The sequence below is a fragment of the Lotus japonicus genome, chromosome 2 (assembly GCF_012489685.1).
Source record: "Lotus japonicus ecotype B-129 chromosome 2, LjGifu_v1.2".
NCBI classification, from domain to species: domain Eukaryota; kingdom Viridiplantae; phylum Streptophyta; class Magnoliopsida; order Fabales; family Fabaceae; genus Lotus; species Lotus japonicus.
In genome coordinates this window covers 69513792-69538919 of record NC_080042.1, presented here as the reverse complement: position 1 = coordinate 69538919, position 25128 = coordinate 69513792, and the positions used below count along the sequence as shown (strand labels likewise).

At 34.1% G+C, this 25128-nt stretch overlaps 2 protein-coding genes across 3 annotated transcripts; one reads left to right on the top strand and one right to left on the bottom strand.

Moving 5' to 3' along the window:
- The first annotated feature begins 6792 nt into the window (after positions 1 to 6792).
- LOC130739129 (lupeol synthase) lies at positions 6793 to 18688 on the top strand. Of its 2 annotated transcripts, none has more exons than XM_057591358.1 (19): positions 6793 to 7073; positions 7229 to 7439; positions 12016 to 12201; positions 12279 to 12368; positions 14419 to 14616; positions 14826 to 14910; positions 15018 to 15184; positions 15297 to 15485; positions 15612 to 15725; positions 16090 to 16209; positions 16285 to 16407; positions 16798 to 16896; positions 16992 to 17048; positions 17290 to 17336; positions 17428 to 17571; positions 17664 to 17841; positions 17995 to 18075; positions 18252 to 18335; positions 18437 to 18688. In XM_057591358.1, exons 2-19 carry the CDS (start codon positions 7245 to 7247, stop codon positions 18545 to 18547), a joined length of 2268 nt encoding a protein of 755 aa, XP_057447341.1. In that variant the 5' UTR covers positions 6793 to 7073; positions 7229 to 7244; the 3' UTR covers positions 18548 to 18688. The 2 variants fall into 2 exon arrangements, with proteins under 2 accessions (XP_057447341.1, XP_057447340.1); XM_057591357.1 differs by having other exon boundaries at positions 6796 to 7073; positions 7224 to 7439.
- Positions 18689 to 18718: 30 nt separating this feature from the next.
- Positions 18719 to 24583, bottom strand: LOC130739130 (TORTIFOLIA1-like protein 2). Its single transcript, XM_057591359.1, has 6 exons — positions 23702 to 24583; positions 22691 to 22885; positions 22506 to 22608; positions 21052 to 21704; positions 19998 to 20687; positions 18719 to 19120 (listed from the first exon to the last, which is right to left on the bottom strand). Exons 1-6 carry the CDS (start codon positions 24335 to 24337, stop codon positions 18935 to 18937), a joined length of 2463 nt encoding a protein of 820 aa, XP_057447342.1. The 5' UTR covers positions 24338 to 24583; the 3' UTR covers positions 18719 to 18934.
- Between the last annotated feature and the right edge of the window lie 545 nt (positions 24584 to 25128).

Sequence of the window (25128 nt, the reverse complement as noted above, 5' to 3'; positions counted from 1 at the left end):
TATTTTTGTTTCAAGTTAACATGCCGATATTTAAATTTAATTGTTTTAAATATTAAGTAAAATTAAATTTAAATTAAATTCGTATTAATTTTAATTAAATTATTTTTAAGTTGAAGTATTGATTTAGTATTAAATTTTAAATCTAAATTGAGTGAAAATAAATATTATTAATTTATGTTGTATGGTGGGACACGGGTGTGACCCTTCAAATAGTAATTTAAGAAACCATGGGTTGGAGCAAAATCTGCTTCAGTTTCTTAGGAGTTTCTTAAGTCTGATGTGGCAGACAGGGCCCACAGGAATAGTGCTGAATAGTGCTGAATAGTGTGTTAAGAAACCAGATAAGAAATTGTGGGTTGGAGTTGCTCTTATGGGCCGGAAGAGCTTGCATTATAGACGAATTGGCCAGATATTTATCCCTCATAACTTTGACCCAAACTTTGCCAATGTTATCCATCAACGTCCACACTGCCTTTCCCAAGAGGGTTGTGTTAGCCTTTTCCATGTCTCGAATTCCAAGCCCACCATGTTCTTTCACTTCCGTTACAGTAGTCCAGTTAACCAAATGCCACCCCCTACCACCTTTCTGTTTGGACCACATAAACCTTCTCATGGCTTTGTTAAGCTCCATAATAATTGATCTAGGCAGCCAAATAACTTGCATTAGATAAGTTGGAATAGCTGCCATAACAAACTTTAGCAAACATGTTATGCCCGCCAAGTTGAACATGCTGCACTTCCAAGATGACAGCTTGCGCTGGACATTATCCAGGAGGAAATTCACATCAGACTTACGCATACTCTCACCCTTGATAGGGAATCCCATATATCTACCCAGATTTCGCACAAAAGGAATTGGAGCAATCCCCAAAATTTCTTCTCTGATCTCCGGCCTCACGCCCTTGGAAGTTATAGCTTTGGACTTTTGGAGATTAATCTTGAAACCTGAGCTCACACAAAACTTCTGCAAAGTGTCAGCAACCAAATTTACCTGATCCACAGTCGCCTGACAGAAGAGGAGAACATCATATGCAAAGAACAGATGCATGGGAGATCGGGTGTCCTCCTTGAGATACCCTCACTGGTTTCCAGGCTCCAGAATCTACCAAAAATTGGATTTGAACTAATAATCGTTCCATGACTAGCACAAACAGATACAGAGATATTGGATCTCCTTGACGGAGGCCTCTCCCAGGCTTAAAATAAGGAAGACGCTTTCCATTCCACAATAAGGAAATTTCTGAAGAGCTAATACAACACATAATCAACTCTACTTTTTGGTGGAAAATTGAAAAGCACTAGCGTTTCCTGAAGGAACGACTAAGAGACGCTGTCATAAGCCGTTTCTAAATCAATTTTAAATGCCAAACTTCCCCGTCTTGATGTGGACTTACTCATATAATGAATTACCTCTTGAGCAACCAAGGCATTATCCATGGTCACTCTCCCTGGCAGAAATACATATGTAGCTAATTTCCCTATTTCCTTATTTCCCCTAGCATTGACGTACAGCACCTATTTGGTGAGAAAATCATGTGTGAGATTGAAGCCTCACAATAAACGGAAGGGAAAATAATGAAGAATATTTAAGAGATAAGACGTACAAATTCGAAGTTAGGTTTTGGATTATAATGTAGTGCAAGACCCTTGCTAGTTCTAATCCTCAATTGTTAAGAAAGAGAGAAGGTTTTTTTTTTTTTTTTTGAAATTGAGAAGGTTGTTAATGGAAAGAGGGAATATTTGTGTCAAAATGAGTACTAAAAGGTAGGTAGAGGGAGGGAACAAAGCTAATTTTCTGCATTTCCAAACATTAGCTACAAAAAAGTATGGTCTGTCGGTCTCTACTTAAACATAAAAAGTGATTATACATTTGAGAAAATAATTTATCTTATTATAAGTAATTTTTTTAAAAGCTGAAAATCATTTATATTTATCTACAATTATAGCAAGTATTTTTCACTTAAAACGCAATTTTTAAGTTTTTTTTTATATAAAGTTACATTAAAAGACATAAAAAAACGTTTTTGACAAATATGTTGAGCACCAAGATTAATTTCAAGAATTATTTAAAGTTAAAACTGTAGTTAAATTTGAAGTATGGTTACCATGAAATTAGAATTGAATTTCCATGTCTAATTACAATTAATGTTATGACTTCTCATTTATTTGTGAAATAAACATTAATTTGAAATTAAACCTGATATATATAACATGCAAACAACCCATTGATCAACTAGTTGTAGACTCACTATAGCTAATTAATCAATATAAACCATGCTGTTCATGCATGATAAGTGCGAGAAATAAATAAAATCATCCACACACATTATTCATCACATTTCACACGTCAGCGGATACGTGAAATGGGAAAACGAATTGAAGAAATCTTGTTATGACCAATATCTTCAATTTTTTTATTACTTAGTCAAGGAAGAAACTTAAAAAAAATGTAGTCATTCACTCATTCTCATTCGTATGACGTGAGAAGCATCATGCATGCAAAGCGTGCCCGCTGATTTGTCTTCGAAAATCAGTTGTAATTTTGTTTCATAGCACAATATTCAGCTGTCACGTACACATGCAAATTACTGCACTCACCCTCGAAAAAGGGGCAGAAAACCAAGTGCCAAGAGCCAACAAATGATAAATGACAAACAAAATATTATACTAAGTAATTTAAGTAAGGGTGGCAATGAGTTTGAAACCCAAATATACCATAATTAGCAAAATTTCATTGACTTCATTAAAGTCTTAATTACCTAATGAATTCCTGGTCGTGTATAGATAATTTGGAGCCTAACGTGAAAATGTTAATGCAATTTTATTTTGATAAGAATTTTAAAGAGATTTAATGTATCGTATAAATTATTAATTTTTATATTAATCTTTTATGTTTTCGGAGTTGCAAAATCATTTATTAGAGTTTTATAATAAAATATTTCTAACATTTAAAAATAATTAATTATTCAATCTATCTTGTAACAATATTATTGATTTAACTAACTTTAATTTTGAAGAACTTATTCTAGCAGAAATTGTTACAAGGATTATCAATAAAATTCAATAGATAATATATACAATTGGAAAAGAATCTAAAGTTTTAAGAGAACTTGAAACGTAAGGACACTAAGAGATTTTGCAACACTTTAATATTAAGTATCTTATTTGATAATTCACTTCAAGGTAGAAACAATTTAGAGAAAAAACAAAGAGTGAAATTACAAATATATAAGTAAATAAAACTATTGATTACGAGTAAACACAATAAATTTTTTAATTTTGAAAATGTAAAAATAATGATATTTTATTTATTAATTTTTGAAAAAATGTAAATTTAATATTTTCAAACACTATTGCTAACAATTGTTAAAGTTTCACTTCCGACACTTCACTTTTGAGATCTCACATTTAATTGCCATATTGCAATTAAGAAGATGACATGATTTTTTACTGTTTCATTACCTCCTTTAAGTCTCAATAAAATATATAATATAGGTAAAACTTTTTTGAGGCCTTAAGCAATTTTGGAACCTTAAGGAATTGCCTAATTAGTATAAAGCTTTACATGGCCATTGCTTACTCTAATATACTTGTTAACACGAAACGAAACACGTGAATGTATTATTTTAGGATGAATTAACTGAGCGGATTTGACGGTTTACAAAAGACGTTGGTGTATTCCTGAGTTTCTTGCTCTTTTGTTTTGTATGAAAGAGTATTTTTCCTCTTGAAAATTAAATTAGAACACTTGAAAGCTAGAGGGGGGAAAAACAAACCACCACCAATAATAATTTTTTTTGACACAAGGATACGTTTGTCTAGGCTTAAAAATAATTTTTAACTCGTGTTAAAAATAATTATATTTTAAGTACTTTTAAAATTTAAGTTTATAGGTTATTTAAATGACCTAGATAAAATATGAGTTAAATTACTCTAGTTCGTGTTGTAATTTTTCTGAACCCTAAATTATCATTAAAAGCACTTTTTTTACTTCAGCAAAATTTATTTTTCTTCTACTACGTGTACTAATTTTGAAAAACTGTCCTAAATAGTTTCTAATTATAATCAAGAAACAAAATATAATTACATTTTTTATCCAAAACAAATTTCTAAAAATATTTTTTTATTAAAAGATGAAATTTAGGTTGGAAAAGCTTGAACAAATAGCTCTGATATATCATATCATTGATTTAATGTAAACAATTAAAGTCCACTGAAGAAAGCAATTTGTTAACCATAACCGACATTTTGGTAGAGGTAAGAGAACATATCTATAGAAAAAGTCGAAATTCCATGTCCGGTCCATCACTTTTTAAGTAGGTTGGCGATATCATTTACACCTGGGTGAACACTTGTCGATACACCGTATTTTAGCTTGGTTTTAATAGAAATAACGTAATTTAAATATATACTTTTTATTTTATATCTTAGTAAATTAGATTAAGTATAATGTTATAAGTATCAATCACTAAATTTGAAAGAATTGAACATTATTAAATAATACGTAAATGTATGATTATTGAGGGCTCCTTAATTAGTATGTAGTATGGTACAAATATGATAGTATAAGATTTGATAGTATCAGACATGATAGTATTAGGTATGATAATAACCAAGGTTATTAAAATTGGACCGGTGATCAAACCGATGAGAACACTGGTTCATGGTTCATTGGTTCAACCGTTATCAAACCGTAGTCTAACTGGTATTACTGCTATAAATTAAATAATATTATTTTATAATAAATATATAATGTATAAAGTAATATTGAATAAAAAAAGAGATCCCATGACTTCATAAATAAAACATATGAAACAATAAATATTACTCCATAGAAATGGTTATATGTCATAGAAAAGAAAAACTTTATACCCTTAATGAGTTCCCTTCTAGGATTCGAACTTTGGATATTCCCCTTCCTAACCCTTATGTGCCCTAACTCTTACCACTTGAGCTAACCCTCAGGGACACCAAACTAGCGGCTAAAAGTTACCTAGCCCGCTATGTTTAAGAACTAAGAATTTCTCTTCACAGTTTGTGAGCTAACAATAAATATTACTTTCAGTCCTTTAATTTAGCCACAGTTTTTATTTTTTGGTCAACACCACCGTCTATAATGGCCAATCCCAAACGACTCAAGCAAAAAGAAATTTATATTTTTTTTTTGATAAGCCAAAATTATATTGAAGAGAAGTACAAGAGGTACTTCAACCCAATACAAAGAATAGGGATCAAGAAAGAGAAAGTAAATACATACAAAAACCTCAAAGAACAACCCAACGCGAAGGAGTAAGACTTGATAAGGTATGCCTCACTAAAACCTTACTAGGAAAACCCCCTTGTGAAAAACCTAGAAGGAAAAAGAGTACATACAGTATCAAACCAAAAGTCTCCCCAAAAAATAAATACAAAAACCACTGATTGTGCTCCACAAAAGCTCCACCTCCACATACCAGTAGCAATAGCACCCAATTTAAGGCCAAGCTAACCAATTCATCTCTTGGACACATGAACTAAAACTCCACCAAAGCAAAATATAATGAAGAAATATTATGCCATTTAGTACAGAAGAACAAATCTGCCTCCCTAAGCAACTCGACAATAACGCAGCAAAGGATATCATTAGTGCAGCATAGCAATACATTCCTTAGGATTATTTTCCCATTCATAGAAAGAAGAGATGAAATTCCTATCATGAGTTCTCAACCAAAGCCAAACTTTGTACTTCACTAGCTCTACTATTCTAACAACCTCAACCCCCACACCACTGAATATCGAGCCATTCCTAGTCTGCCAAATTGAATTTACCACAGCAATCCAGATTAAGTTCATGATCTTACCATCTTTCATTTTGCAAGAAATCAGATTTTCATGAAGGAAAAAATGAGATTCTGCCTCACATGAAAAAGCTGTGTGTACTCCTAACCAGAAACATATCTCCATCCACACTTTCCAAGACACTCCACATGTGAAGAAAAGATGCTTGCAGCTCTCCTCCTCAACTGCACACAACCCACATGACAAACTAGTATTCACAGGAAGTGCATTTCTCCGGGCCAAGTCAATTTTGGTCTGCACTTTTCCTATAAGAACTCTCCAAGCCAAAGCTAGCGATCCAGAAGGAGCTTTAGCTTTCCATAGACGCCTGAACACTAACCTTTCCTCCAAAACCAGATCACCCTGCAACATCTCATATGCAGAACAAACGCTATAAGTCCCTGAACCTTCTTTCACCCAACACCAAGTATAAACTCTTTTTCATAAGCTATTCTAAATAGCTTATGAAAATAGGCTCAAAAAAGTTTATTGTAGATCATAAACTGTTTACATAAGCTTTCCCAAACACTAGAATAAGAGTTTATGCGATGGTGGGTAGTGGTAGTGGATGTTGGTGGTGGAGAGTATTGTGGTGGTGATAGTGTTGTAATTTGTGGTAGCGACTATAGGCGGTACCGTGGCGATTCGTGATGGTGGCGGTGGTGGTGGGTGGCGAAGTTGAAAGGTGATGGTGGAGGTGGTGATAGTGATGGCGGCAGTAGTGATAGCGATGACGACAACAATGATGATGGTGGTGGTGAAGGTGGACGTACAATGGTAGTGGAGATGGTGAATGATGATGATGGATTAAATATTTACATGTAACTTATACATTACACTATTATCATGTTTTATCCATCATATATAAGTTGGACTAAATAATGCATCATTTTTAAAGTATATGAGTGGATTAATGAATAGTGCTATAGAATACAATAAATGTTAGCACAAAACAATAATTAAGTCCATATTTTTATAGTAGTTTTAGCTTATACTATCGTGTTTAATATACTGTGTCAAACAAGCTCATGTTGAGTAAAAATCAAATTTATTTTTCTCTTGTCAAAGAAAAAAAAATCATAAATCAAAACACGCCTGCCGGACGAGCAGTATATATATACACACACGTATCTCTCCCAATTCAGCCATTGCAACACGGGCAAAGTTTCTGTACGTTCTGCTGGGGTCGAAACCAAACCTTCATTAATATTCTCAGCATTCCTTACCCATCACTCTTTCCGTTAATATTTGATCTTGTAAGTAATACTATATCAATTTTCTGCTGTCCGTATAATCACAAACCTCTGTTCTGTTCTGTTCTGCTAAATATTAATCAATTAGCTTCACACACATGTGATCGAAGCTAACTTAATATTGTTTATTAATTGTTGTTATATATGAGGAAGAAAAGGGAGAGATTCGCATCGATGTGGAAGTTGAAGATAGCAGAAGGAGGAAAAGGGTTGGTTTCTGTGAGCAATTTCATCGGAAGGCAACACTGGGTGTTCGACCCAAATGCAGGGACACCACAAGAACATGAGGAGATTGAAAGGATGCGCCAAGAATTCACCAAAAATCGATTCTCCATCAAACAAAGTGCAGACCTCTTGATGAGAATGCAGGTATATGTTAAGTACTGTTAACTGTCTATATATAATCCTCTAATTCAAAGTATATTTTGGGTGATAAATATATGTTTTTACTTTTTACTTTAAATAAAGGGTGAATTCAACATTGGTATAAAAAAAATTCATAGCTTATAGTACAAACAAACATGTTAATCTATACTACTGTACAAAAACCACTACAAAATAAATGATAATGATTAATTTCATATATTTTATTAACTACTTTAAATTTCTTTTGGATGGACCATAAATATTCTTGTTCACTACTATCATATTTACTTTAATGGTAAAAAGAAGAATGAAATGAGACAGGGGAATGATATCATAATATAAAAATGGATCAATCATAATTTTTAAATACTTTAGTTTCAGAGTTTGTTTTTGGAAGGGAAGAACTATTTTTCACTTTTGAATTAAGGTAATTATATGATATTTATGATGATAACTAAAATTATTAGTGTAATATATTTATGCTAATTTATCATTTGATAGTTTTATTTTTAAAAACTATAAAATGAAATACTATTTATTTGAAAATAAAAAACAAGTCATTCCATCCCTTAATTCTCTCTAAGAATCATCTCCCAAACTACCCCTAGTAGTAAGTATACCTACATACATATAATTGTTTCCTTTGTCTCTCTTCTTAATATTTTACATTGCATTTATCACATTAATCATTTGTGTCTCTTCTCTTCTATTCTCTATTCTTACTTTGGGGTAATTGATGTGTACAAAATAAGTTCCAAAATGGGACTCTTTCTTGCAATGCATGGCATAAGTACAAGGTCCATAGTTCACAAATTCATTATTCATCATCAATATATTACTGGAACTATCCAAATCACATGGTGTTACGTTCAATACTACCATTTCACTTAATTTAGTAATGTTTTTGTTGCAGCCAACTACCAGTCTCCCACCCACTTGGCCACTTCAATGAAATTTCCATATTTAACGAAGTTTTTTTAAGTGAATTTAATATATTAATTGGTGAGTTTTACATGAAAGAATATCTAAGATGATTTAACTATTTCAATTTGTAAATATTTCACTTAACATGAAGATTTAAGCGGCATAAATAGAATGGAAATGATGGAGACTGAACTGTAACTATAAATTTTGAGAGATTAAAGTTACTTAAAAGAATTATTAAGAAAGAAAAAATGAGACATCAATTATATAGTAGATGTAATGGAAGTGTACTGTGCTTTTAAAGTGTAATTATACCACATCAACAGTATCAGTATGACAAAAGATAGATAGTTTGACTCTTTTATAAGTATTTGGTTCATATCTAAAAGTCTTGATATGGACCACAAAAACAAATTTTGACTCAACAAATGTGAACATTCGCTTAGTGTTAGATATTTTTACCCAAAATTGATTTTTGTTATTGAATTACAGTAGATATACATAAAATCGGACCAGTCAAATGGAGAAGCTACCCCAAGTTAATTATGTCAGTTTCAAATTAAATTTATAAAATTGATTCTCAAAATTGGTTTTCAAACATCTTCAAAATGATGAAGATCTGTATATAAAACTCAGATCCACGTTTAGAGCTCAAATCCTCATTTGACACAGTTAAACATAATGATTTAAAGAGTTTTGGACTTGCGTTGAATGAAAGAATGTCCATCATATCTCTATATGATCATCCACCAAACTAAGAAAATAATCCTTGACCAATAGGCAATAGATACTAGGTAGGCTCATAGAAAGCCCTCAAACTAAAGTCCCATGCACCAAATAGAAAGAAATAGTAGGAAAATGGATTTTAGAAATAAATGGTAAAAACATTTCCAATGGTAGTATCCATTATTATTGGAGTACATATTCAATTCCAACATAATAAATATGAGTATGTGAGAATAGATACTATATACTAGACTTGAAAAGTGAGCTTGCATTTATTATAAGCACTTATAATTAATTAAAACGAAGATAAAAAATAAAATATACAAATATGATGTTGATGGTGAGATTCACTATAAAAACTTTTAAGAGTTGTTGAATTAGAGTAAAAAGTTAATAAAGTGGTGTAGATAATGTGACATTATAAAAAATAATAAGAAATAAAGTGTAGATATTTTTTGAGTACGATGGATGTAGATGCTCTAAAGCACGTAGTTTCCAAAGGACAAATGGATCAAGAATATGAGTAAGTCAACTTTATTTTAGTGGGTCAACTCGATCTCTAAAACTTGCATTGCTACCAATGACGCGTATAAGGGGGCTGACAAGTGAACACCTCCCAATAATTTTATTTATTTTGCTGACTACAAATATTTTTATATAGTTTTTTTAGTTTAGTTCTTCAAAGATTTTTTAAACCCGTAATTGCAACCCAAAAGATCCATTTAACTTAGACTTTGACCCCGTTTGGAAGAGCTTATTTGATAGCATAAGCTTTTATGTCAGTGTTTGAGCGAGCTTATGCAAGCAGCTTATGACCTATCATACCATAAACTATTTTGAGTTTATTTCCATAAGCTACTCATGATAGCTTATGAAAAAGAGCTTATGCTTATATATAACTTATTTTCGATTTATTTCAATAAATATTTTAGGCTTAAATAAGTTTTTGGTCCTTAACCTTTACCAAATGCTTGGTTTTCGTCCCTCGCCGGAGTAAAAGTGGGTATTAGTCCCTAACCTTTGTCAAAATGTTTGGTTTTGGTCCCTCCGGAGCTCTGAGTCAACGCCGGAGCTCCGGTGGCTCATGTGGCATGGCCACGTGGGATTAATGAGGCCAGGTGGATTTTTTTATTTATTTTTCATTTAAATTATAATATAAATCTTAATTTATAAAACAGATATTAATTAATCATCCAAGGATTTCTTTTATTCTTTATCTTAATTTTCTAAAGCTTCATCACCGTTCACCATCACCAACATCTTCTTCTCCCCCATGAAACTCTGAAACCACAAACTTCTTATAACATTTTCTTCAACACCCTCCATCAAAATCCAAAGCTCCATTCTCAACCCCATCAAAATTTAACCTGAACCTCTAACTTTCTCTCGTTCAGTCAGCACAGGAAAGCATCACGAGAAATTGAATATGTTTCCTCCAGAAGCTCCAACAGCGAGCACTCTCCAGATCGAAGATGGTTCCTTCGGAGACCAGATCGACGACGATTCCTTCCTCCAGATCTACAACTCACTAAAACCCCCTCACCCTCACTAAAAAATTCAAACAGATCTTGAAAAATATGGGCCTCTCATGGTATCAAGGTGGTTCCTTTGATGGATTTATGCAATTCATAGCCTTCACGTGAGAAAGAATTGTCGCTCCATCATATCTCGTCGTCGCCGGCGCCAGATGCAGAAGGAGGAGAAAAGGTTAAGGGATCTGGGGAATTGAGATCTCGCCGCCGCCGCTCCAGATCTCGTCATTTTCCCCGAAGGTGGTGGTGGTACTTTGATATGTCTATGAAGAAGGTTGGTAGGCTGGATTTTCAGATGTAGGTTTTCTCATCAGTTCTCTTGGCTTGTACTGATGGTTGGTTGTGATGCTTGTTGTGAGAGCAGGTGGTAGGATTCAAATTGGAGGATTCAAAGGTTGTGCACCTTTGTTGATGGATAATCAATTGATTATAAAAACAAAGCAAACACAACAAAAATTTGGAAAATTTCTGGGTAGTTGCTTGTTCAGTTCAGTGTTTCTTGTTTCAATCTGTGTTCAATTAGGTGAGTGGGTTTGTGTAGGTATGTGAAAGGGAAGATGAAGAAAAGAAGGAAGAGATGGATGAAGAACAAAATCTGGGTTTTTGATGAAAGATGTGGAGATGAAGAGATTTATAATTAATAATTAGGTGAGGGATTAAATTAGTAAATTAGGTTTTAATTACAGAGGTTAATTTCCTTTTTTTAAGAATTTAAATGAAAAATAAATAAAAAAATCCACCTGGCCTCATTAATCCCACGTGGTCATGCCACATGAGCCACCGGAGCTCCGGCGTTGACTCAGAGCTCCGGAGGGACCAAAACCAAACATTTTGACAAAGGTTAGGGACTAATACCCACCTTTACTCCGGCGAGGGACGAAAACTAAGTATTTGGTAAAGGTCAGGGACCAAAAACTTATTTAAGCCAATATTTTAAAATAGCTTATGGATAAGCGTTTATGATCATAAACACTTAATTAAGTTGTGTTTCTAGACGGGGACTTTATCTCTTGTAAACTAAAAAAATATACGATTCCGAAATTAAAATGATTCATTTACATTAGATAACGCATTTACCCAAATCTTAACACAATTATTAGTCCACATTAATGGTTGAGTACCCTTGTACTTTTTAATGCATTTCTTTACCTATTAAAAAAAACTATTAGTCCACATCATAAGTTTGAAAGTAACATAGTCAATTAAGTAACACAATATATTTGTCACGGTCAATATATACACTACACCACATCATGAGGTTGAAAACAATTTTCACGATTAACATCTGTTGTAATTTTTATCATCATTTCTATTTATTACAAAGGTTGAATATTGTCTCTTCTTTTTTTTTTTGGTCAAAAAATATATTGTCTATCTAATACTATATTTAAATGCAGCTGAGAAAGGAGAACCCTTGTGGGCCCATCCCACCAGCAGTTAAATTGAGAGATGTGGAAAAGGTAACTGCAGAAGCATTGATCACTACAATTAGAAGGTCCATCACCTTTTATTCTTCAATTCAAGCCCATGATGGCCACTGGCCTGCTGAATCTGCAGGCCCATTATTCTTCGTTCAACCTTTGGTGGGTTTTTTCTTCTTTATTAGTTTTTTTTTTATGGAAGAATATATATTTGTAATAATTTCCATGTATGTGTACAGGTAATGGCACTGTACATTACAGGATCCCTTGATGATGTATTAGGACCTCAACACAAGAAGGAAATTATTCGATATTTGTATAATCATCAGGTATATTCATCATATTCATATGCTTCTTACTATTCTATTGTAAATTATTCCTCCTATAAGTTAAAATAATGAGATTGAATCTTTTACATCAATTTTTACTATTAGTATTCACACATCCCTAGTATTTTTGAAATATAAAAAATGTGAAGTAAAAGTATGTGAATTTTTTGTTTGGTCGGTGCATGCATGTGTGAATAGTAAGAAATTGTGTAAAAACGTTTTCCATGTTCAAAAGTATGGATATAATGATGTAAAGGATTTGAGGATCAATGGTATTGACTTAATTGTTGGCAAACTTTCCATGAGAAAGTGCGGTGAATGAGATTGAGCAACTTTCTAATATATAACGTGTGCGCAGACAAGAATGATAGTAACAAATCAAAGGGAAAGACAACCCTCCCAGCCAAAATATATACATTATATATATATATATAATTAATTAATCTCTTTTCTTTTTTAAGGTGAAAATTATCTTTTGGATAGGCTATTTTCTTTTTGCATAAACAATTCTGAAATTTAAAATATACTTGTAAGTTTCTCCCTAAAATTGATTTTGATTTTATAAATCAATTATTAGAAATTTTTTTGAAGTAAAATTGATTTTGATTTTGATTTTGATTTTCTTTAAGCATGCACGAATATTTTCCTTAAACAAATTAAATCTTTGATCCCAGTGTTAGTGTACATGCAAGAATATTAGTGACGAAGTAGATAGATGTTACATATAATAAGTTGTTTAAATGACTTATGAGAAAGTTTGGGTTAAATAACCTATCATTCAATCACATTGAAGATAAGTGAGTTGGAAATAAATTAATAAATAAAATATAGAAATTCCAACTCACTGATCTTCAATGTGATTTGATGATGAGTTATTTAATCCAAACTTTATCAAAGGAGGGGTAGCTCGATCACTTGATTGAGCTAAGGGTAGAAATAAGTGTTGGAGATGGAGGTCCAGGGTTCGAACCCTGAGGATGAGCATTTGTAATTACTAACATATCATGGGAGGGGTAGCTCACTTAGTTGAGCTAAGTTGTTAAAAAGGTTGTACTTTTATTTTTTGGGTGGTTGTTTTTTTTTTCTTATTGTTTTGGCTTGGTGCCTTTTCCTTTCCCTCCTTTTTTTGGGTTGTTCCCTCTTTTGATAATTAATGAATAATCTCTCTTTTGCTCTAAAAAAACAACTAACCACTAACATTTGCCTATAAAAAAACATATAATAGATATTTAGTGATAAAATTTATAGCTATCACTTACTTTTTGTCATTAAAACATTTTTTTGTGGTGTTCCTTTTTTTTATCATAACAAAGAAGGAATGCCTTAAAATGGTAAGAAACGAGTAAAGCATTTGTGAAATTAACATTTTCTTGATAACTTAGCTCAGTTGAAAATCATGTTTTTACCAAGAACTTCATTTTTAGTGAAAAATATTTTCATTTAAAACATTGAAAAACATAATAATCTCGATATATAAATAATAATAATAATAATAATAATAATAATAATAATAGCTTATTACATAACAGTTTAATTATTTAAAACAGAAAACACTAAAATATTTCCAATTGAAAGTAATATTCTTAATAATGTCTTTCGCAATAAAAAGTTGCACGCTTTGAGTATGTCTGAATTTTAATCTCGTTCAATGAACGTCAATACAACTACAAAACTGCTTTCGCGTTTGTTTTTTAAGAAAGTCGCATCCCACTTTCTAAGGCAATTAAACGTTCACTTTAAAAACCAAACATATCCTTGTTGGATATTTAGAAAGTTAACTTTAAGTAAGACATGCTTTCACAAAACAAAGCTAGAGTTATTTACTCTTGGTCTTGATCAATGTATTCCCACCGCCGACAGAGCGCACTAAGCGGTAGGGGGCTGACCAAGGAGTTTTTTCTATTCGCAAGAGTTGAGATTCGAACCCCCAACCACTTGCTTAAAGGATGAAGTGGTGAACCACTACACTAACCCACTTGGTTGAGTTATTTACTCTAGTTATAAGTAAATTGACCAATTATTGGTTGGGGTTAATTTTGTGATGAAACAGAACGAAGATGGGGGTTGGGGATTCCACATAGAGGGTCATAGTACCATGTTTGGATCTGCATTGAGCTACATTGCATTGAGGATACTTGGACAAAGCCTTGAAGATGGTGAGGACATGGCAGTGGCCAGAGGCAGAAAATGGATCCTCGATCATGGCGGTTTAGTAGCTATTCCATCATGGGGAAAGTTCTGGGTCACGGTAAATTCTTTCATTATTATTTTAACATTTTCACAATCAGAAACTTTCTTTCCAGCTTTAGTTCATTATTAAAATTTATGTGAGGTTCATTAAAAATGTGAGTCTCACTTCCAAACTAGTGAGCTCACATAAACTTTAAGTCTTTAACCAAAGAATCTTAAACGTTCAAAAGTCACATGTTATGTAATTTATACATGATTTTCTGTTAGGTGCTAGGGGTTTATGAGTGGTCAGGGTGCAATCCCCTTCCACCAGAGTTCTGGCTTCTACCCAAAATTTTCCCTATTCATCCAGGTTTGTCCTTATGAGTTCCTTAATTAATTTCATTATGTTCTGCAACTATTTGTTTGTGTTGTGTCTGTTTTCTAAGACCTTTTTTTTGCCAAATGATGAATATGCAGGGAAAATGTTATGTTACTGTCGCTTAGTTTACATGCCCATGTCATATTTATATGGAAAGAAGTTTGTAGGCCCAATCACTGCCTTAGTCAGATCACTAAGAAAAGAATTGTACAATGAGCCTTATGATCGAGTTGACTGGAATAAGGCCCGCAACACTGTTGCTAAGGTCCATGCAAATTTCATCTTTATTCTTTAATATTAATTTTCAGTACATATCTACCTGCATAATTTTGATGTTTATATGTATACATGATACTCAAAATGGCATGGAATTTCAGGAGGATCTATACTATCCCCATCCTCTAATCCAAGACATGTTATGGGGATTTCTTCATCATGTGGGAGAGCGTGTTCTGAACACTTGGCCATTTTCAATGCTAAGACAGAAGGCAATAGAAGTTGCTATTAATCATGTACGTTACGAGGATGAGACCACTAGGTACCTTTGCATTGGAAGTGTAGAGAAGGTAACAAAAATAAATTGGAAGTTTATACTTTATATTATTCATTTATATTAGAAGCACTATATATATTTTTATTGATAGGTTAATCAATAAGCACAATTAATTAATTTGCTATTATGGAAATGGCAGGTGTTATGTTTGATTGCGCGTTGGGTTGAAGACCCCAACTCAGAGGCTTACAAACTTCATTTAGCTCGAATCCCTGATTACTTCTGGCTTGCAGAAGATGGCTTGAAAATCCAGGTTAGCATTTAGTTTAATAGTTAGTAAGTAAAATTAACAATGGATAATTGGAGGATGTTTTGTTAAGAACATTTTCATAGTATTGTATCATGAAAGTTTTTTCTTAAGGGGCGTCTGCTCATTTTACAACTATGTACGTATGTTAGGATATCAGTTAGTTAATTGCATTGTAAACAGACTTTCATCTCAACCTATAAGAAGAGTTTCATTTAGTTTTTGTCTTGTGCTGAGTGATAACGCACATTTATAATGGTATGTCCCTTTATAGCGGTATGCTGCAGCATGCTTATACAAGAATCTCTATTGTAGTTTTGAAGGATTTGACTAATTAACTGAGACTGATTGTTATTTGATTTTAATACAGAGTTTTGGCTGCCAAATGTGGGATGCAGCATTTGCTATTCAAGCAATACTGAGTGGTAATGTGAGTGAAGAGTATGGACCAACATTAAAGAAAGCACACCACTTTGTGAAGGCTTCGCAGGTAACTGACTAATCTAACACTATTTGTCACTCATTGATCACAATGACCCCTGAAAGATATATTTGATATTCTAAGGTACGTGAAAACCCATCCGGTGACTTCAAAGCAATGTACAGACACATTTCCAAAGGGGCATGGACATTCTCAATGCATGATCATGGATGGCAAGTCTCTGATTGCACAGCAGAAGGACTAAAGGTTCACCCAAATTCTATCAAATTAACTTGTAAATGTTTATTTGATTGTTCAAAATATGCATGACAACACATGTATATATAATTAAGAAGAATGATATTTAGTATGTCAAGGACAGTGGTTAAGTAATCAACAGTTTTTATTGAACAAATATAACCCTTAATATTAGCAATACATTTTTTCAATGAATTTTTTTCCCTTGATTCACATGTTAGTGATAGTGTATTAAAGACACTACTCATAGCAGAATCGGAAATTATTTATATAAGCAACATTAAATTTGTCCTTGACAATAATAAATACTTCAATTTAATTGGTATAGGCAAATATTTTGAATATCATGATGGTGTTCAAGGGTAAACTTTAACATTTGGCTACTAAATTAATGTATAGGTTGCACTCCTACTGTCAGAAATGTCAGATGATCTAGTTGGGGCAAAAATGGAAACAGAGCAATTCTATGATGCTGTTAATGTCATCCTCTCTCTACAAGTATGCTTTTCTAATTAAGATCATTTCCCTTCATGTTGTTAATTTCTATATGTAACTAAGAGGCAACTTCTCACATACCCTGTTTATAAATACAGAGCAGCAATGGTGGTTTCCCTGCTTGGGAGCCTCAAAGAGCCTACCAATGGTTAGAGGTAAGAAAATACATGGCTACTCAAATTCATCGAACAAAAATTTAATGCATGTTTGGATACACGTTGTTGAGTACAATGTGAACGAACTTTTATTTTAATCTACAAGACGAGGTCAGTTCACTTTTTTATTATAAAGTGCGCTAATGTCTTTTTACTTTACACTAGTGCCAACGGATATCCAAACACCACCATATATGGATTTTGTCTTCACAGATTGACAACTTATTTATGTCTGCTGCAGAAATTCAATCCAACTGAATTCTTTGAAGAAACTCTGATTGAGAGGGAGTAAGATTACAATGATGATAAATATATTGATGCATATCATCACTTTAGCATACTCATGGCACTTACAGTACTCCCTTGTTGTGTGAAATAGGTATGTAGAGTGCACTGGTTCAGCAATGCAAGCCCTGGCTCTTTTCAGAAAGCTATACCCGAAGCATAGGCGAAAGGAAATAGATCGCTGCATTTCCAAAGCAATCCGTTACATTGAAAACACACAAAATCCTGATGGGTCTTGGTATTGTATCTTGTGTCCTTTTTCCTATTATGCAACATTAAATTCAATGGAACACATAGTTCATAACTTAATATATATGATAATTTACACAGGTATGGTTGCTGGGGAATTTGCTACACTTATGGTACCTGGTTTGCAGTGGAAGGACTAACAGCTTGTGGGAAGAACTTCCAAAATAGTGTTACCTTGCGTAGAGCATGTAAATTTTTGTTGTCAAAGCAGCTTCCTAATGGAGGGTGGGGAGAAAGTTACTTGTCAAGCCAAGACAAGGTATATTCATTTTGCTTTCAGTGTCTCGCCAAACTATGAAGATAGAAAAATGAACATGCTAATGGATGTAAAATGTTTCAAACATAGTATGAAAAACAAGAAATCAGCACTTAAATGAGGATTTTTAATTAGATGTTTCTTCTTGCTATATAGGTGTACACAAACATTGAAGGAAAACGTGCAAATTTGGTTCAAAGTTCATGGGCTTTGTTGTCACTTATGCGTGCTGGGCAGGTTGGTATTATAAAGCTCCATTTTTTGTTAACATGCTAGATTCAACCCTTCTTGCTTTATTAAGAGGTTTTGAATTTTAACCTCACCAAAATACAGAAGTAATAGCAATATCTGGAAATTTCTTAATAGATAAAGAGTATGTTATGCGCTAACAATGAATTTTTTTATGAAAAAAGGCTGAGATAGATCCGACACCAATTCACCGTGGAATAAGGTTACTCATTAATTCACAAATGGATGATGGAGACTTCCCACAACAGGTAATTTATTTGATAGCAGCCATAGAAAAGCAAATTAAATATACTTTTAGCACTTCATAATCAACTTATTTTTATTCATTGCCAACAAAAAAAAACTACAGGAGATTACAGGAGTATTTATGAGGAACTGTACCCTAAACTACTCATCATATCGAAACATCTTTCCTATATGGGCTCTTGGAGAGTATCGTCGCAGAGTCTTATGTGCATGATGATCACCAAATGCCTCAACTTCACTTCCATCAAGTTATTGTACACATCAATTTATACAAGTGTTTAATTTCTATTTCAGTCAATTACATATTTACCTGTAACTAGTAAAGTACAAATAAACATTTCCAGTGTTCAGTGAATTTCTTATTTTGCTGTAATTTAAGAGTTAATAGTGCTAAATCAAGTTCTACACATTCAATGTCAAAGATGCAATACACAAGTTACCATCTTTCCAAAGTACACGGCCATGAATAATTCGCCAAACTTAACGTTCAGTAACTAACAAAATGCATACAACTAAAATTGGCTCTTTTTTTTTTTATTTCAACCAAGAACGACAACTAACTCTCAAAACGAAAATGGCTGGACACATGATCTTTTTGTCATTAACCTGCAATAATCTTACCCCACATATGATGTAACTTCATTGCTATTTCCGCAACACACCTTCTTTCTGCGGGGCTGAAAATATTCAGGTTCACAGCCTCTTGAATTGCAGATAGAAGCTGTTCCTTGGCGTCAGTAGATAGAGATATGCAATTTGGTCCATGGATAGTGCTCATGTCAACAACCTAAAATAAGAAAAACTACCATAAAGACTTGGATATAAACTCATGTAGACATAGGGCCTGACTGTTGAGTTGCTATTGGATACAGTATACACATCAACCAGGGACCAGAATCATTTTCCAGTCTAAGTGTTTCAGACAAGTGCATCATCAAGTTTTAAGCTTAAAAATGGACAACAGCCGAAAAGGAAACTGAGATGCCATTATACTATCAACAATCAGCATGATTAAATTATGAATTGGGAAAATAAAAATGCTAATATTTTCCATTTTTTTCAATATGATCATGATTCCTTACCATCCCAGGTGGTCGTTGTTCGTTTAACATTTTGAATTAATATATAACGTGAAAACATGTTTTTCTTTTACTATAACTTTCTCCTACCTACCAACATATCCTACATAGAATTATCATCAAAGAATTCAATAGCCCAGGCTTGTTTTGAGTTTTATTACACATATTTTTCACATGGAATGAAAGCAAAAATAACCATCGGAAGATTGACATGGAATGAAAGCAAAAATAACCATCGGAAGATTGTTGAGATGTATACAGATCCGAAGGTATTTCATAGAAGGTAATCAGAAATGACATTTCATATAAAGGTTAAAACTACCAATCAAGGGCAAGCAATTAATTTAAGCATCTTCATTTCATATTTCTGCATTTTGGTGTGAAAAGTTAAGAATTCTATTTATGACATGAAGCTCTGACATTTCATGCTATATGATGATTTCTTTAAATCATCATCTATGTAACTCTTATATACATTTCATTCATTCCGAGGAAGCTACTTAAGGAAAATGAAAGGAATATTGAATTCAAAATGATAATCATAATATGGTTGCACTATTAATTAGCATGAGTAAGTGAACTTGCCTGCTGCAGCCACGGCATGATGGTACTAAAATAATTTGCTTCCACAAGATATGAGGCTAAAGTACTAAAGAGAACATTGACAGTCTTCACTGATAAACTTTCTATAACTGGACCAGTTTTACTCAGAAGCTCAAGGAGAATTAGTTCATCACTGGAGCACAAAGCTTCCATATATGCAGAATTTAGATCCCCTTCACATATAAGACGCTTTACACATTTCCACTGGTTAGTATTACTCTCAGAACAACTGTTTCTAGCAGCAAAGATACCATCATTCTTTCTCATTTGAGCTGAACTTGTTCTTTGTGTATCCTTCCCTGAGCAATTCAAAATGTCCTTCTCTGTAAACTTTCTGGCAACATTTACATTGCAACTTTTCCACAAATCCTCACTATCTCCAACATGAATCCTTGGTTGGCTCCTTGAAAACGTAGTTTTCTCCCAACTTTCGGAATTTTTAACCGACATGGCTGATTGCTTATTACTAATTTCTGCAGATGGCCTAGGAGTGCATATGGGGAATTTAGGAGAAGCCACATTTTGGCTCTGCCTCACTAACCTGGAGTTTTCTGAATAAGAATGTCTTCCTCCTTGCAAAGATTCTTGATTTAATCTATCAACTGCATACTCTAAGCTTAGCATTCTAGATTGGATAGTAGAAAGAGCGTCCACTATTCCAGTTATAGACATCTGAAAAAGATAAGGCAGAATGCTATGTAAATGGTAAATCATGTGATGTATAACAAGAAAATTGCGGTCCAATATTTGAATTAGGTGTGCATGTGTGTGCCAGAAGTTACATTATCCATATTTTTCTTTACCACCTTGTGATTAATCACATAGATCATCACTGAATTGGTTTTGTTATTAGTAGGAACGACAGAATCATACAAAACCAACATGTCTTACTGAATAGTACTTCAAGTGTTATCATGCCGTGAAAAGAAATCAAGGAAGGAAGCCTATGTTCAAGAGACCACTGCTTATAGGAAAGTGTTCAGTAGCACTAAAGTTCAGACACTTAGAATGAGAGTGCATTATGTATGTATGATACCTGTAATTGATGCATTGTGTTTGCTTGTTTGATTTCCATGTCTGAAAGTTGATTCTGAATACAAATCATTTCATTTGCCATTTGTGCACAACATTCGTGTGTGGTTTGGGGGTTTGACACTGTGACTGTAGAATCAGAACTTCTAGGATGTTGCATTTTTTTGGAGTATATCTGTTCATTACAGCTTATTTCTTCACCAAACCGTTGACTTCTTGCAATAGGCTTCTGTAATTCATTATTTATACAGCAGTCCTGAGTAGTTAAAAACTTGGTATCATAGTTATCGGTGGTAAGATTAGAGACAGAAGAACACTCCTGCTTATCATCAATAGGCTCATATTCATAACCAACATCCTGCAAGCTTGTAACATCAGCGCTCATTGTTTCCATCAGTTTAGAGACAGAACTACAGTCCGATTCTTCATTCTGGAATTCCGCTGTAGAACGGATTCTGGGCACTGCAATTTCAACATGCCAATCATCTGGTTTGAGATTGTGAGGATTTCCGACATAATTTTGACATCCTTTTCTTGCAGACAAAGGAATCCTTCCCATACTTGACTTCATATTAACATTTTGGTGCTTGAAATCCCTCTGTCTAGATTCAGTAGTAGTGCTACTTAGATCAGCAGAGTCACCTCCGCAGATATTTTCTGTGGAAAGCATAAGCAGAAAGCAACATAAAGAAGAAAGTAAAAGCAAGTCAATGAATAAAAGGATGCAAATCAGAAGGATACATTGCAGATTCAGAATACCAGATGATAATATTAGTCAAGTGGTCAAGGTTTATTAAGATGAATGGAAATATTATTGTCTGATTGGAACTTAAAATTCTACTGAGGATATCTTTATTCCAGATAACAGATTTGAGAATCCCAAACACGTCTTATGATGAGATTATGGAAAATGTTACGTCTGAAAGCAAATTTTGACAACAGAAAGAATCAAAGGATCTTTGGGATTGGGCTAACGAACCCTGAATCCTATGTCATGGATAATAAGGGGAAGGGTGGAGAGGGAATTCACGAAAGAATTTATTCAACTCCCTGTTAGGAAATTAACTATTGAGAAGAGAGGGTGCTGACAAGCTTTCCCCTCAAAGCTTTCAATAACTTTCACCCTCAAATTATTGCAGAACAAGACAGTTGTATTATAGCTATATACAAAATATTAACAACTACTATTACCTGTTGTTACTACCCTAACTATTTCAAATAGACAACTATTTTGGACTTATGTCTTTTCAGAGGTTACGCATTCTGGCATTACATTTTTCTGACAATAATCTCTTCTGAGGATCCGGAAACTGAACAATTGAAAATGAGTTTATTCAGTGCATTGTTGGAATAAGTAGACTTGCTTGTTATATTTCAGGCATAACACATCAAGGTTTCTTATCTGCTGCAATATCGATATCAAAAGTCAAAGAAAACTGAGAGGTAGCATAAATAAACCTTTTAAGGAGGATCCTGTTTCAGAAGGCTCCGGAGTATTGGAGCCTGGAACAATTCTCCAATATTTCAGCGCTTGCAAAACAGCATCCCTAACTGGTTTCACCTAGAAGAAATCAGAAGAAGTATCTCATAAATTCACAAGAACATGCATTTCATAAATGTCAAAAAAACAAAGGGAGACCCACCTTGTCAAATCGACATGACTCCAAAGAACGAACACAAGAAGCCCTTAGAGATGCCAAGAAAGAAGCACCGCTCAAAGCAATTTCTCCTAATGCAACAGAAGCTGCTTTGCGTGTTGTCCAGTCACTGTCTTTCAGGGCCTCTTGGATACTGGCAACAGCAGTGGAGAGAAAGTTTTCGGTTGGAGCACCTCCAGCCTGAACAAGAAAATTTTGAGTGTCTTTACCTAGGGGCATTTGAGAGAATTTTTTCTGCACCTTATCCATAACTATCTCATACCATAAAAACTTAACCAAGAGCCAGTTCACATAAACTTCAACAAACACTTTCAAGAAAAGAAATGTTGAAATGATTTTGCAACGAGTAACGACTAAAAGTATTTCAAATTATAGCATTCGGCAAAAATTGGAGTAATATTCAGCACATCAATTGTGCTCAAGCTTCTTCATCTAGCTTCTCTGTAAGCACCTATAAATTTAGAAAGGTTCTTTTTTTTTAAGTTAGGAACCAAAATACTAATCCAAGTTCAAAAACTCCAATAAACCCAAAGCTAACCCAAATCTATTATAGGTAATAGGTTAATCTTATCAAAATAGCTTATAACCAATATATAAGATCACCTAAGCTAATTTCACAAGATTTTCTCATTGAATAAGTTCTTTCAACATAAATTATCATGCTTGATCAAATTTTTAATCCAAATGCCCTAATTAAAACTACAAATGTACGCCGGTTATTGTCATGCGGAATTATAAAAGGAAAGGAAACCAAACTCTTTTGAGCTCATTTCAGCTTTTCATTAAAATTAAGTGTCTGTTTGGATCACCATTTAGCTTCTATCTACACACCTCAGACAGCGAATATCGAGTGAAACATTAATGAATTCCATTTCCAAACATACCCTAAGTTATTTCTTACTAAATAAATGTTGTGTTAACCTAAATACTCTCATGCAATAAACACTCCAATAAAATTGATTATCCAAATCCCCAATTGGAAACAAAAGCAAAAACCTGGATAATGCTCCGGTTCAACTCAACCAGCGCAGGCTTCGCCATAAAATGCGGATTCTTAAGCAATTTCACAGTCCTGCTCAACATCTTATGCAAAAGCGAAACCGGAGGGTGGCGCGTGTTATCAACAATCCGCGCAAGGCAAAACCCAGAACCAGACTGAACATGCTTATTCTGCTCCCCAAGAGCCTCAAAAACCGGCCTAACCAAAACAACAAACACCTTGTTATTCCCGTTAACCAATTTCCCGGCGAGAACGCCGGCGGTGTGGACGCAGACGTCTCTAACAACTGAATCAGGATCCCGGAGACGTTTCACAATGCTGGCAACCATCTTCGGAAGGTGCGGGAGGACGAGGCTGGCGTCGTAGTTGGTGGCTAGGGTTCCGATGAGGCGGATGCATTCTTTTCTGACGGCGGGTTTTTGGTCGGAGTCGGTGTCGACGATGCATGAGACGAATGGTGAAATGGATTCCGGGGTTAGAGATTGTAGGATTCTGTCAAGCTCTTCGAGGCCGATTTGCTGTGTGTCGCGGTCGCCGACTTTGTTGAGAGCGAGAGCGGTTCTCTGTTTCACCTCCAGATTTGATTTTCCTCCACCGTGAGAGTGTGACTGTGACTGTGGCTTCTTCTTCATCTTCCTTCACAGTGAGAGTGTGTGTGAGAGTGTGTGTGTGGAATGTGATGTGACCTCGGGGTTTGGGAAAATGCGGCGGCGCCACCACGACGGCGACGGTGACGGTGCACGGAAACAGAGGAGAAGAGCTCTGTTTGAGTTTTTGAATTTATTTGTGGTTGTTTATTTATTACTACTACTTTGGACAGATTTGCGTGGGATGGGAGCGAGATGAGACGCTTGTCTGCGTGACTCTGACTCAAATATTCCAATTTGATTGACTGCTTGCTTTGAATTTCGCGCTCTCTCTGTAAATTTGAATCTCGCCATTTTGGGCCTTATACGATGTTTGGTAAATGTGTGGGCTAAATTAAAGATAATTAGATCAAAGCCCAGAAGTGATTCAATCATTTTTTTTTATATCAGAAAGAAAGAGAAATTACGCACTTAAGGGAGTGATTCTTGGACATTCTTCTTCTCAATTTATATGTTACTCAGCTCTTACCACTTGAACTATCTTTCGGAGATCAATCATAATTTTTTAAATTATCAAAGAGATATGTAAGAGAAAGATACAAGAGGGGTCGACTACTTTAGATGGGGAAATCCACCTAACACACTAACTATCCGTATGTTGAGTTGAGTGATATTTTTCCAGAGCCACCAAAAAATAAGTCAACTCGACTCATTTTTCCTCTAACATGTGATGATCCAATATAGGTGAAGCGGGTTGGCTCACTTTGACAAGTGTATGAGTAAATTGATTGATGGGCTTTCGACTTGGCTTTTTCATCTTTCTGGCGCAACACTTC